Source organism: Mus caroli, unplaced genomic scaffold (assembly GCF_978045245.1).
Source record: "Mus caroli unplaced genomic scaffold, Mus_caroli_1 scaffold_17, whole genome shotgun sequence".
In the NCBI taxonomy this organism is placed as follows: Eukaryota; Metazoa; Chordata; class Mammalia; order Rodentia; family Muridae; genus Mus; species Mus caroli.
Genome location: NW_028227272.1, coordinates 17,473,508 through 17,486,824, shown reverse-complemented (window position 1 = coordinate 17,486,824; position 13,317 = coordinate 17,473,508). Strand labels below are relative to the sequence as shown.

At 45.0% G+C, this 13,317-nt stretch overlaps 1 protein-coding gene across 1 annotated transcript; it reads right to left on the bottom strand.

Annotated features, from left to right (window-relative positions):
* Window positions 1–55: 55 nt before the first annotated feature.
* Psmd2 (proteasome 26S subunit ubiquitin receptor, non-ATPase 2) lies at window positions 56–12,281 on the bottom strand. The gene is made up of 21 exons (XM_021185395.3): window positions 12,088–12,281; window positions 11,639–11,695; window positions 11,180–11,344; window positions 9,214–9,335; window positions 8,842–9,066; window positions 8,480–8,638; window positions 8,188–8,332; window positions 7,949–8,009; window positions 7,050–7,196; window positions 6,789–6,895; window positions 6,150–6,277; window positions 5,701–5,788; window positions 4,078–4,240; window positions 3,865–3,966; window positions 3,543–3,688; window positions 3,218–3,301; window positions 1,715–1,883; window positions 1,538–1,632; window positions 1,219–1,345; window positions 700–818; window positions 56–407 (listed from the first exon to the last, which is right to left on the bottom strand). The coding sequence occupies exons 1-21, from the start codon at window positions 12,220–12,222 to the stop codon at window positions 225–227; spliced, it is 2,727 nt and encodes a 908-aa protein (XP_021041054.1). The 5' UTR covers window positions 12,223–12,281; the 3' UTR covers window positions 56–224.
* Between the last annotated feature and the right edge of the window lie 1,036 nt (window positions 12,282–13,317).

Below are 13,317 nucleotides of genomic sequence, written 5' to 3'. Positions count from 1 at the left end.
TCTCCACTCTCCAGTCTAGCCCCAGACCATGACACCCAGGAAATAGACAGAGACCTTGGGGATAAAGGTCTTTATTCAACAAAGTTATCTTACTCAGTAACAAAACAACAGGAGGTAACAATTCCCCCAAAGATCTGGAACAGTATCCACCCCTCATAGCAGGCAGGACAGCCTGCTAAAAACAAAAAATTCCGCTGCAGCCAGGGTCTCTAGAAGCCACTTTTTCAAAGATCATAGTTGGGGTTCTTCCGAAGAATAACAAAGCCTTCCAGAATGGGGGTGACAGGAAGAAACTCCTCAGTGGCCAACTCTGCCCGCTCCCCATGGGCCAGCAATACTGGCGTTGTATGAGTCTGGAACCCTGTGATTGTTTTTGGCTTCCCAGCCTGGCCCACCACATCCACTGCCTGTGGGATGAAAATAATGAAGGATTCCAGAAAAGGGAGAAGCAATATCCACAATCCCCATCAATGTCCACACCACTCTGTGAATTAGGATTAAATATACATTGTCCAAGTTCTTTGGTATACTCTTAGCCCTCCCCCCACCCCCCCACCCCCAAAACAGGGTTTCTCTGTGTAGCCCTGGCTGTCCTCGAACTCAGAATTCGCCTGCCTCTGCCTCCCAAGTGCTGGAATTAAAGGTGTGCGCCACCACCGCCCAGCTGAGCCCTCCTTTTTAAACTACCCAATTCCTTACCTGACCCACACGGACAGAAACTGGCAATGGTCGCAGCTCCTCATCAAATGTAACCAGCATCCGAGGCTGCATGGCGGCCACCAGGCCATACAGGACATAGTGAGACTTGCCTAGGATGACTGGGAGGAGAGCACAAACACGAGTTGTAGACACCGAGCCAAGCCTAGCCTGGACTTCAGGACTCTATCACAGCCCCGACCCACTGAACTATTACCTAAGAGCAAGCTCTGTTCCTTGTACATCCACTACTAACCCAAGGGGCTTCTACCACTCTTTGCTCACACTCCTAAGACTGAAAATCACTTCTCCTAGTCACTTAGGAGTAAATTCATCTTGAAAGCTTTTGGGCCAGATCAAAAGTGTGAGAAGTTAAGGTTTCATGAGGCACCCCCCCACAACAAGCCCAATGAACCTAGAAAAGTTAACTTAGGATTTTAATCCTAAATTGCTACGGTGGCCCTGGTAAGGGCAAATCAAGGCACACTGTGCACACATGTACTGTTTCTGACAGGAACTCACTGTTTCGAACATCCAGGAAAGAAACAAGCACCGTGAGCAGTCCTGCCACCGCCACTTGACTCATGAGCTGTCGATCACTGTGATAGGGGCAGAGGGTAAGTGTACCCTTCCCTAAATGTGTCAGGCCCTGCAAAACAAAACAAACAAACAAACCAACCAACCAGAAGTGTTAATAAATAAGAAGTCATATCTGAGGAGACATGTTCCTTCTCAGGCAAACAAAAATCCCATAACCCAGTCATATCTCTCCTAGACCCTCCTACACCACCACATATATTTTCTACTGCCACACTTGAAAAAGGAGACACCTATTCTTTACCTGTGCCAAGCGCACCATGAAGAGGTTATTGGGGTCCTTGGCATGATATTGAGCTAACTGGCGCAACATTGCAGCCAGACGGGCATTATTGGTACCTAGAAACAGGAAACATTACAGAGGCTTAGAAAAAGAACCTTGAGTCTTCTAGTCTGTTCAACATCTTTTTCAAGTACTTACCACTGCCCACCATGCCCATAGCAAAGATGGAGTTATAGGAAACTTCTGGATCAGCATCATGAGAGAATTTGCTTAGCGTATCCAGGATGTTGAGTCGTGGATTTGAAACAGAAATTAGTGCCAGTGCTAAAGGTACAGCCCGACGGAGGGTAGGCTCCCCATATCTCAGCTGGTGATAAAAATAAGTAAAATAGCATGGGAAAAGAGTTAGAAACAAGTTTGGGCAGAGATAGTTCACTGGGTAAAACTGTCCGCTGTGCAAACATGAGGTCATCTGCAGTCCTAGTGCTCTGGAAGCTCTCGGACCAGCTAATCTGATGTGCTCAGGAGAAATATAAGAGACTATGGTGGTTTGAATAGAAATAGCCCCCATAAAGCTTGGTTATTAGGGAATGGCATTATTTGAAAAGGATGTTGAGGTATGGCCTTGTTGAAGGAAGTGTGTCACTAGGGGTGGGCTTTGGAGTATCAGAAGCCAAACCTAGGCCTACTACCTGACTACTTCCCGCAGATCTGGATATAGAACTGTCAGTTAGCTAGCATAGTGGTTCTCAACCTTTGGGTCTCAACCCTTTCTGGGAGTTGAAAAACCCTTTCATAGGTGTCCCCTAAGGCCAAGAGAAAACATTAGACATTTATATTATAATTCAGAACAGTAGCAAAATTATAGTTATGAAGTTGCGATGAAAATCATTTTATAGTTAGAAGTCACCACAGCATGAGGAAGTGTATGAAAGGGTGAGAGCAGTAGGGAGGTTGAGAACCACTGCTCTAGCAACATGTCTGCCTGCATGTCACCATACTTTCTCCCATGACAACAGACTAAACCTCTGAACTGTAAGCCAGCCCCAATTACATGTTCTCCTTCATAAGAGCTGCCTTATGGAGAGAGAGATGGCTCCATGGTTAAGAGCACTGACTGTTCTTCCTGAGTTCAATTCCCAGCAACCACATGGTGGCTCACAACCATCTATAATGAGATTCAAATGCCCTCTTCTCACCAGACACTGTCACTGTCTTCAGTGAGTGTGCTCATAAATAAAATAAATAAAAAATAAAATCTTAAAAAAAAAGTGTTGCTTTGTCGTGGTGTTTCTTCACAGCAAGAGTGTTGATTAAGACAGAGACCCTAGCGTGGTGGCGCACGCCTTTAATCCCAGCACTCGGGAGGCAGAGGCAGGCGGATTTCTGAGTTCGAGACCAGCCTGGGCTACAGAGTGAGTTCCAGGACAGTCACGACTACACAGAGAAACCCTGTCTCGAAAAACAAACAAACAAACAAACAAAGACAGAGACCCTGTCTCAGAGAGGGCAGAAGGTGAAGACTGACACCTCTATGCATTTACACACAAGCCTGCGTGGCAAATAATAGCCACCAAAACCAGAATTGGGCAGGACTAAGGTGTAGTGTGGTAGTGAATCACTTCCATGTATGCATAAGGCCCTAGGTTTAACCCCCAGCACCTACTACCCCCATATTCCAGTCTACTCTGGGCTACTCACCAAGTGACCAAAAGTTCGCAATGCCATCTCTGCACCAATCTCTTCCCCCATAGCAATAAGTGCAATCCCCAGAACAGCTACTCCCTGTAATTCAAGAGGTACAAAAACACAATAAGCTCCAGGAACAAAAACCAAGTCACCCAAGGCTCATCTAAGAAGAGCTATCCTGCAGGGAACTCCTTGTCCCTCATGGACAAAACTCAGTCCTGCTATTCTAACTTGTAGCAGTACTCAAGGGAGGAGCAGAGGGCAAAAACAAAGCTCAACTCTGTTCTGCCTCTCATATCAACATGCTATCTTTTTCAGAGTGCCTGCTGGCCCACACCTGATGTGCTCCCATGTCAGCAGGGGCTTCCTTCTTGTCCTTGTCCTTCTTTTCCTTCTTGTCTTTGTCTTCTTCCTTTTCCTTAGAGTCAAAGTGCTCACTACAGATGTGGAGAAGCTGCTGGACCTTCAGCACATTCCCAGAGCCTGAGTGGGGCAGCGAGAGCAAGGAAAGAAAACGAGAAAGCAGCAAGAAAAAACTTACTTTGTAAATACAAGAAGCCTTAAAACTCTGAAGAGCAGAATGAAAGACAAAAAAGAAACAACCTGAGAAAAAAAAGAACCAAGAGAGAAGTAGAGTTGCTGGATAGTAAGGCACAGACCTGCATAGGCACATACATCCACCAGGGTGTTGGCAAAACTGCGGAATGGCTCTGACACCACCTCCAAGGCAGCCAGGATGGCCTCAATAGCTTCGCCTTTCCCTACAAGAGATTAAAAGAGTCAAAGGACACTGGCTTGTATCCAGCTCAGCCTGATACTTAAACCCTCCAATTGTATCCAATTCTGTCAGCCCTTTGATAAACATTTCTCACCCAAGTGATTGAGGCCTAGGCCAAGAGGAAGCCAACGAGCATAGGTATCCTTGAGCTCAGTCTCAGATTTCTCCATGATGGTCTGAAGGATGGTGGAAGTGACATCTCCATTGCAAGACCCCACTGCTATCATTCCACAAGCTAGAGCCGTCACACCTGCTACCTAGAAATAAGAAAATCAACACTAAACACACTAACATTTTCCTTTCTTTGTTTGAGACAGGCTCTCATTATGTAGTCTAGATAAGCCTGGAAATCAGAGATCTCCCTACCTTTGCTTTTGGGTGCTGGATTCAAAGTGTGTGCCACCATACCCAACCACAGTTAAGATATTAAAATGCTTACTTAGGTAACTTCATTCATAAACCTAATTCTTATGATGCACTGTAAGTTATACTTCCTTACAGGCAATTAATTTCTGTAAAATCAGTGAGTACTTGCATATGTCAGGCACTGTGCTAACCAATTTGCATACTCTTTTAAAGTGTTATTACATTACTTATTTAGCATGCAAACACACACAGCACACAGGTAAAGGTTAAGGACTCTGTCCTGCCAGCATGGAGGCTTGATTGCAACCTCAACAGTCCTGGCTTTGCGTGCTCCTAAACAGTCCTTATAACTCCACAAAAACAGGTGATGGGAAAAGTGAAGCCTAGAGAGATTGAGTTACTTATTCAGGATCTTCTAATTGTAAATGGAAATCCAAGATTTGAACTTGTGTGGTTTTATCTAAAATCTCTGCTTTTGGCAATTAATCAGGCTCTGCATAAGCAAGAAAACGTAAGGTTAGCTAATGACTAAAAAGTCAGAATCATTGCTGTAGCTTCTATCTAGAATGTCCCCAAACCATGTGTAAGATGGTGGCTCTTGGGAATCTTGAGAAGGGGTAGAAACTAAGGGGTGGGCCCATTAGGAAGCATTTGAAAACATGAGGGGAGTTACCTTGAAAAGGACAGTGGGAGCCGGGCATTGGTGGCGCACACCTTTAATCCCAGCACTTGGGAGGCAAAGGCAGGTGGATTTCTTAGTTCGAGGCCAGCCTGGTCTACAAAGTGAGTTCCAGGACAGCCAGAGCTATACAGAGAAACCCTGTCTCGAAAAAAAAAAAAAAAAAAAAAAAAAAAGAAAGAAAAAGAAAAGGACAGTGGGGCAAGATTTAAGGCGGGAGAGAAGGGAGGGAATAGTGGTACCCTGGTCCTCCTCCTCTTCGCTTCCTTGCTTGCTGCTAAGGTGGACTTTGTGCCTCTCCATGTGCTTCCACCAGGACGTGCCCCTTTCTTAGCTGTTAGTCCTCACCTCCATCGGGTTTCCTCCTAACAGTCTAAGGGGCTGGACCGGGGTTTCAGAGTCTAGAAGAACTCAGCAGTACAGCACTAAGCTTCAAATCCAGTCTGTCTGCTTCTGCCCCTTCTTTGGTGGGGGGTGGGAAGGTGAGAGTAAAGGGACTATTCTGTAGCCTAGGCTGGAACTCATGAAATTCTTCCTGCCTCAGTCCCTCAAGCACTGAGATTACAGACGAGCCATCACACATTGAAATTGAAAGTCTAAGAGATTTTATTGAGGAGTCCCACAACCCCAACACACCACCCCTACCTTTTCCATTAGACATCAACAACTCACCTCCATGCTGGACTTGGAATCTCCCATTACAGGTAGCAGCAGTGTGAGAACATCTTCCCGATTAGAGCCAGCATAGGCCAAACCTAGCCTAAAAAGTCAGAAGATAAAGTCCCCCACATATACTCAGGAACGCAGCAAGGAAGAAGAACAAAAACAGAACGAGTCACTAACATTCACCAGGAGCCAGATTACTCAACAGCACATGACAGTCTTTGGCAGTATCTTCTCCAGAGTTTATAAGATAGGTATTAACAAAAAGAGAAGCAACCTCGGAAAAAATAAGATTTTAAAAATAAATAAATAAGCAAACAGGGCAGTGGGCCAATCTCTGAGTTCTAGGTCAGAGGCCTGGTCTACAGAGTGAGGTCTAAGACAGCTGAGGCTACGCAGAAAAACCTTGTCTCAGAAAAAAACAAAATCAACAAACAAACAACAGTGGGAAGCCTTACCCAAAGATGGAGCCAAGTCTCATGGTATTGCTGTTATGGAGAACATAGTCTGAAAGCAGTGCCAGGGCAGGATCACACTCATTCCGGACTCCAGAATTCACGATACCACAGGCAAGGAGAGCTCCTGACTGCAAAGAGCAAGCAGGCTCTTTAAGCTACCCACCCTCTTAACTACCAAGTATACTATGGGCCTTTCTGTGGCACTGTACCTGGGATAGAAAACTGTGCATGCCTCCTGTGATGGCTTGAATGAGAATGGTTCCCATAAGCGCATATATTTGAATTCTTGGTCCCTACTTGGTAGAACTGTTCTGTGTAGGATTAGATTAGGCCTTATTGGAGAAAGTGGGTCACTAGGGGTGGGCTTTGAGACCCAGTCTCTGTCTCTGCCTCCAACTTGCAGATTGGAGCTCTCAGGTTTTGCTCCAGCACCATGCCTGCCTGCTGCCATGTTCCCCACCATGATGGTCATGGACTACCCTCTGAAGCTGTATAGAAGCCTCAAATTAAATAATTTTTGTTTAAGCTGCCTTGTCACGGTGCCTCTTCACAGCAAGAAAGTAACTAAGACACCTCATTAATAAAAAGGAGAACATGAGAAGAAAAAGTCCCAGATGAATAGGCTTTGCCCAGACTAACCTTGATGTAGTCCTCAGAGGAGTACAGATACTTGTCAATCTGGGTGAGGCCACCATCCACATCCCACAGCAGAATCATGCCGAGAGACGCAGCAGCACTTAACATCCCTAGACAAGGAAGACTGTCAGCTTTAGAGGGTCCACCCCAAAGAAACTTATAAAGGGCTCCTCTGGAAACCTCTCAGGTAACATCTGACTGTATGACAAATAAACAAGGAAAGAAAAAGAGGGGGGTGGGGAGGGAGGGCGAATGAAACTATACCATGGTCCTTGTTCTTGTAAAGCCATTTGTTGCCATCATCAGTCAGTAGTTTATCTTGACCAAAGGCTGCATTCACAAAGCCATTCACAAAAGAGGAGGCTAGGTTCATTCGTGCAGAATCCACTTGAGAGCCACTGCCACCAAACCCTGTACAAGGGGAAGAAAGGCAGTTGAGCATAGGACATGAAAGGAACACAGCATGGTAGAATAAAATTTTAAAAAATTGTTTTTTGTTTTTAAGATAGGGTTTCTCTGTGTAGCCCTGGCTGTACTAGAACTTGCTTTGTAGACCAGGCTGGCCTCAAATTTAAAGATCTACTCGCCTCTGCCTCTCCCAAGTGTTGGGATCAAAAGGGTGTGCCTCCACCACCCAGGTCAGTCTCTGACTTTTTTTTTTTTAATTTTTAAAAAAAGATTTATTTATTTATTATATGTGAGTACACTGTAGCTGTCCTCAGATACTCCAGAAGAAGGCATCAGATTTTGTTACGGATGGTTGTGAGCCACCCCATGTGGTTGCTGGGATTTGAACTTGGGACCTTTGGAAGAGCAGTCGGCACTCTTTTTTTTTTTTTTTTGGTTTTTCGAGACAGGGTTTCTCTGTGTAGCCCTGGCTGTCCTGGCACTCACTTTGTAGACCAGGCTGGCCTCGAACTCAGAAATCCGCCTGCCTCTGTCTCCCGAGTGCTGGGATTAAAGGCGTGCACCACCACGCTCGGCTCAGTCGGCACTCTTAACCACTGAGCCATCTTGCCAGCCCAGTCTCCAACTTTAAATTAGAACCTTAATCTATGTCTCCATAAGAATTTGAAGTGCTTTAGAAATGGGTTGACTAAGCTGTTATTCCCAATACAATTAGAACAATTAACAGTCCCTCCAATGCCCACAGAGCTACTCACTGTTATTCTCTAGGTGGGTTTTGTAGATGTCATCAGGCACCTTGGGCTCCATGATGTCCAGCTGAAAAAAAGCCAGAGGGTCACAACTGCTTCCCTAAGTACTCCCCTACCTAGCTGTCCCTTCTGCTCTCCCACTGAATAGCAACTTTAACCAGGGAGTCTATTGAAAGGTATTAGTCAGGGAGGTAGAATGACAGAACTTTGGCCAAAACCCTTCAGGACCAAGAGGAGACCCTCACCTCCCGAGCTAAGGCCAAGAAGTTGCTGTTGAGCTGGACATTGGACATGATTTCTGTGAGGTCTTCATATTCCTCTACATCTTCACTCAGCTCCAGGAACACTCCATGCCGACCCAGCATGAATGCCATCTGCTTCTGGACCACCCTGTGGGGGAAGCGGTGATACCTGCTCACTCTTAGCCACTATGGGACAGAAAAGCCTCCGTGTCGCATCAGAAACTGCTACGTCTCTGATTTTCACACAAAGCACATACACAGACTCATCTTTCCCTTTGCCAATTTCTCTACATACACATCTTTGCAGGAAGTGAAAATGTCTTCTACCAGTTCCATGTCATTGAGCATCAGTGCCAATCTCAGAGCTTCAGGGAAACGGCTAAACTTTCGGAACACGCCCAAGGCACAGCGCAGGAGGGCAGAGTTCTCAGGTTCTGGTACATAATTCACACAACTACAAAGTCAAAAGTAGTACAATTTCAGAACATGCAATTCATTTAACTTATTTAAATCCCTTGCCAAGTATACACACTGAATGCCCACTATACAGAAGGAATGTACCATGTTCTAGGATTACTAAGGAATCACAAAGTCTCTTCCTTCAAGAGGAGCCCTAAGACTCCCTGGGAGACGAGTGCTACTCCTGTACTCACTTACCTGGTGAGATAGAGGCAGACCTTGGCGTAGGCATTCTCATCGATGTCCTTCTCTAGCATATCGACCTGCTCAATTTCCATGAGCAGGTCACAAGCCTCGTGCTCTGCATTGTGAGCCATGTTGTAGGGGACGATTTCCTTTACCAAGGTAAGCAGTGGTTCCCGCTGTGCTTTCTCTGCATCATCCAGCTCCTGCCACTCCTTAGCCACTTCTCCTGCCAGATGTCTATGGATAGACAGACATGCTCATTAGGGAAGCATGCGCTGGGAGTCAAGGAATTCAGTGTCTGGGGGATTCAATACATTCAGTTTCCCAAACAAACAGAATAATGCCCCCAAGTCCCTTCTCATGTCCAAAAAGAAAATGCCTTACCTGACGTATTCATGGCCCCAAGACGCCAATTCTTCCTGGGAGCCCACGAGTCGATACTTGAGGCACTCTCGCTCACCACTCATGGTCATGGCCAAAACAGAGATGATGTCAGCTGCAAAACACTAGGAAAACAGCATGTGCCATTAAAGAATCAAGATTACTGTCCACAAAATTCACCTATAAAATTCAATATATACTAGTCTCTATACAGAAAAGTTCCATGCTAAGCCTCAAAAAAAAAAAAAAAAACCACAAAACAAAAAAAACAAAAACAAAAAAACCAAAAACCCTAAAGTTGGTGTTGCTAGCTCCCTCTGAAGCTAACCTAACTCAAGAGTAATAAACAATGGGGGAATCAAAGAAAGATGCTTCTGCTGGGCAGTGATGGCACACGCCTTTAATCCCAGCACTTAGGAGGCAGAGGCAGGTGGATTTCTAAGTTCGAAGCCAGCCTGGTCTACAGAGTGAGTTCCAGGACAGCCAGGGCTACACAGAGAAACCCTGTCTCGAAAACCTAAAAAAAAAAAAAAAAAAAAAAACAAAAGCCAGATGCTTCTGGGCTTGGGCTGTAGTGTCAAGAGATGGTGCTTCCCATTACACCAGTCTCATTACATCACACTGCCTAGTTTGGCCTCAACATTCTAGACCCACCCAGCATAAATTTTAATTGCAATAATAAACTACTAGAAGGTGGTAATAATAATAGCAGCATAATCTAGGGGTCTGAAAAACAGTCTCAACAGTTACAAAAACATGCTGCTTTTGCAGATGACCTGCCTTCAGTTCCTAGTACCCACATGGGTGCTCACAACAGCCTAACTCCAGTTCCAGGGAACATGTTCCCAGCCTCTGGCCTGTGCAGACATCACACGCAAAGGATACACATACATACAGGTACGGAGGCAAAACATTCATCCACACAAATACAAAACTGAATTTTAATTTTATTAAAAAAAAAAACAAATATTACTTTTATCTACTATTATTTATTTATAATTTAAATATTCTACTTAAATAACTATAAATGAAATGATCTAGAAAGATCACTGTAACTGCAGTATGATAGGCAGATGATGTGGGAGTCAAGGACAAAAGCAAGCCAATTAGGAGGCTACTCAAAATACACTGCAAAGTAAAGACTTCTGGGTCACAGTTGCACCAACTGGACAAATGTGACTCAACTGTGGGTTTTTTAAGACATAAAAGGGGCTCACAAGCATCCGTAATGAGAGCTGACGCCCTCTTCTGGTGCATCTGGAGACAGCTACAGTGTACTTAGATATAATAATAAATAAATCTTAAAAAAAAAAAGACATAAAAGGGATGAATGTACATGGGACAGAAGAGAGAGAAGGGACATTAAATATAAGCCTTAGAAAGCCAGGCATACTGGCTTATGCCTCTAACCCCAGCACTCCAGATAAAGGCAGGAGGAGAAGGAGGGTCATAAAATAAAGCTCCGTCTAGGCCACACAGCCGAGTTTCAAGTCAGCTAGACGGGCTGGAGAAAAGGATCAACACTTAGGAGGACTTCCTGCATGCTCATGAAGATCAGAGTTCAAATCCCAGCACCTATTAAGACATCCCAAAAACCTCCAAATACCAAAACCAAAAAGACATCCCAAAACCAACTATAAAGACCAAGGGTCTTTAGGCATGCACAGGCTTGACACTTATGCATATGCACATGCATACAAGCACATGCATTTAGGCACACACATACTTATATATGCACACAGTATAAAAATTTTAAGTTAAGTCAGAAACACATCGTGCTAAGACAATCTTAAGATACAAAGAAGCAGACACTTCTAAGGAGCTGAGAAGCATTCTCAGGCTTCCCACTGGAGAGTCAGTCTCACCACGATGAACTTTCCAGCGAGATGAGGTCCACTAGGCTTTCAGTGACTTTGCATTCAAAAAGAAATTATTCAACTGGACAGGTCCCAGCCATATTCTGAATTACCTTATTCTCCCCAGGGGCCATGTTCTCATAGATTTCCTTCAATTTGCCATAGTGTGGACGCAGAAATTTGAGAGGCTTGGGTACTGAAGTCATGGAAGTTGTAGAAGAACGAATTTGTCTTCTCAGTTCCTCCAGAGCTGGTCGATATAGAGATGTATCCTTTTCCTGATAGGGGATGTTAATGCTCAGACCAAAAGGAGTCACATTTCTCCACATCACGAACCTTACATACTTGACCAATGCTTTGCTAAAAGACATAACTGGCTCCCTATTTCATGATGCCTTAACCCCTGTAAATGACCTGAAACCCATGACCCCCATTTAAATATCCTTTGTAACTCTTCCCTCAAATTATCGTAATATCTAATATGTGGTATCTAATTGTTGCCTCAAAATGAAATAGAGTAAACAAATGAGAAACATCAACTACACTCCCCCTGTAGTAACATCTTGACTCACCCCGAGTCGCTCCACGAGCATCTCCAGTTCATCTTGAAGCTGTTTGTCCTCCTCAGACTGGAGAGTTAGGGGAAGAAGCTCATCAAAAGTGGGGACCCGAATCACATTCTCCTCCCACTTACCCCGGGACAGGTGAAGAGTGTGAATGTCTATGGACAAGAAGAGGGCGTGGGATAGGGAAGCAGCCCTGTAGGAAAGGCTGTCTACCTTCGGAACCAGGCAGACTCTGCTTGGAAGCCATTCTAGGAAATAACCAAAGAACCGCGATGTGATGGTGAGGGCCTCAGGGAGTGACATTGCGTAATGGGGCGGGCAGGGCATAAAGAAAGGGTCGCCCCATCCTGAGTCTCCCCGGTGCGGTGGGCAATACGGAGTCGGGCCCGAGGCCTTCGAGCCAGCAGTGACTCAGCCCAAGGCCTCCTCCTCCGGCTCCCCAGGCTGCGCCTCACCAGCTCCTGCTCTTTGTCTTTTTCCCCGGCATCCCTTCGCTCATTGCCACTCGACTTCTCGTCCGCGCCGCTGGGGGTTGTCGCGGAGGGCTGTTGGGACTGCACCGGTGTCTTGTCTCGTCCACCCTCCTCCATCTCCGCCACTACTGCCGGCCTGCTGCGCGCGCACCTGCTCGCACCGCCCCTTTTCCCAGATGGCCACGCGCGTTGTCCTCCAGACCGGAAGCGCCCCGCGGATCCCGAGTCCCGCCCTCTAGGGCAGGCCGGGAATTACTGTTCCGGCTTCCAGCCCGAGCGGCTACTGTTGAGTTAGGGTGTCTCTGTGCGTGCAAGGGTGGTCTGACTGCAGAGATGCCTAGCTCTCCGATCCTGTAGCTTCACCACAACTGGATGCATGGTACGATGAGAAAGCCATCCTGAAGACAGGACGTCCATACATGTTCATGCCTGTTTAGTCCTCTGTAGGAGATTTCTATGAGCTCAAAACTCTTCAAGTCTTGACCGAGTATGTGTAACTTCGGTGTTAATTATGCCACTACTACTGTGGAATTGTAACCGCAAACCATTTCCCCCAAAGTGAAGATGAAATTTACTTATTTATTATCCCAGGCTAGCCTCGAACTTACTTTCTAGCAGAGAATAACTTCATTACAGACATGAGCTGCTGATGCGTGTAGATCTTGGATTCTAGGCATAACCATCCATTTCCACTGCCAATGACTTCTTCAGCTTTTGGAGAGAGATTGAACAGCCCATTGCTGCTCTGCCTGTTCTATAGCCGTCCATTTTAGTCCTTTGTAGGAAATTTCTACCGGTTTCTGTTTCTATGACTTCTATCACAGATAAGAATACATACATACTAATATACTTACATACATATGTATATATATCATGCACATACCATATGTATGGTATATAAATATTTAGTATGTATATTTCATATATACACATGTGTGTATATGTATATATATATATATATATATATATATATATATATATATATATATATGTGTGTGTGTGTGTATAATCAACAGTCACATACCAATCTGTATGTTGGAGATGAATTGGAAATTGTGCCCTAAAAGGTTTATCAAAAAGCTGATGAGTCCAGATGAAGAGGATATGAAAAGCTGTTGGGATATATTTCAAGTTATTTTGTAGGAATACATTGTTTTGAAATAAAAACTTGGAAAAATGTGGGAAACTCAAACTTTCAAAACATGATATTAG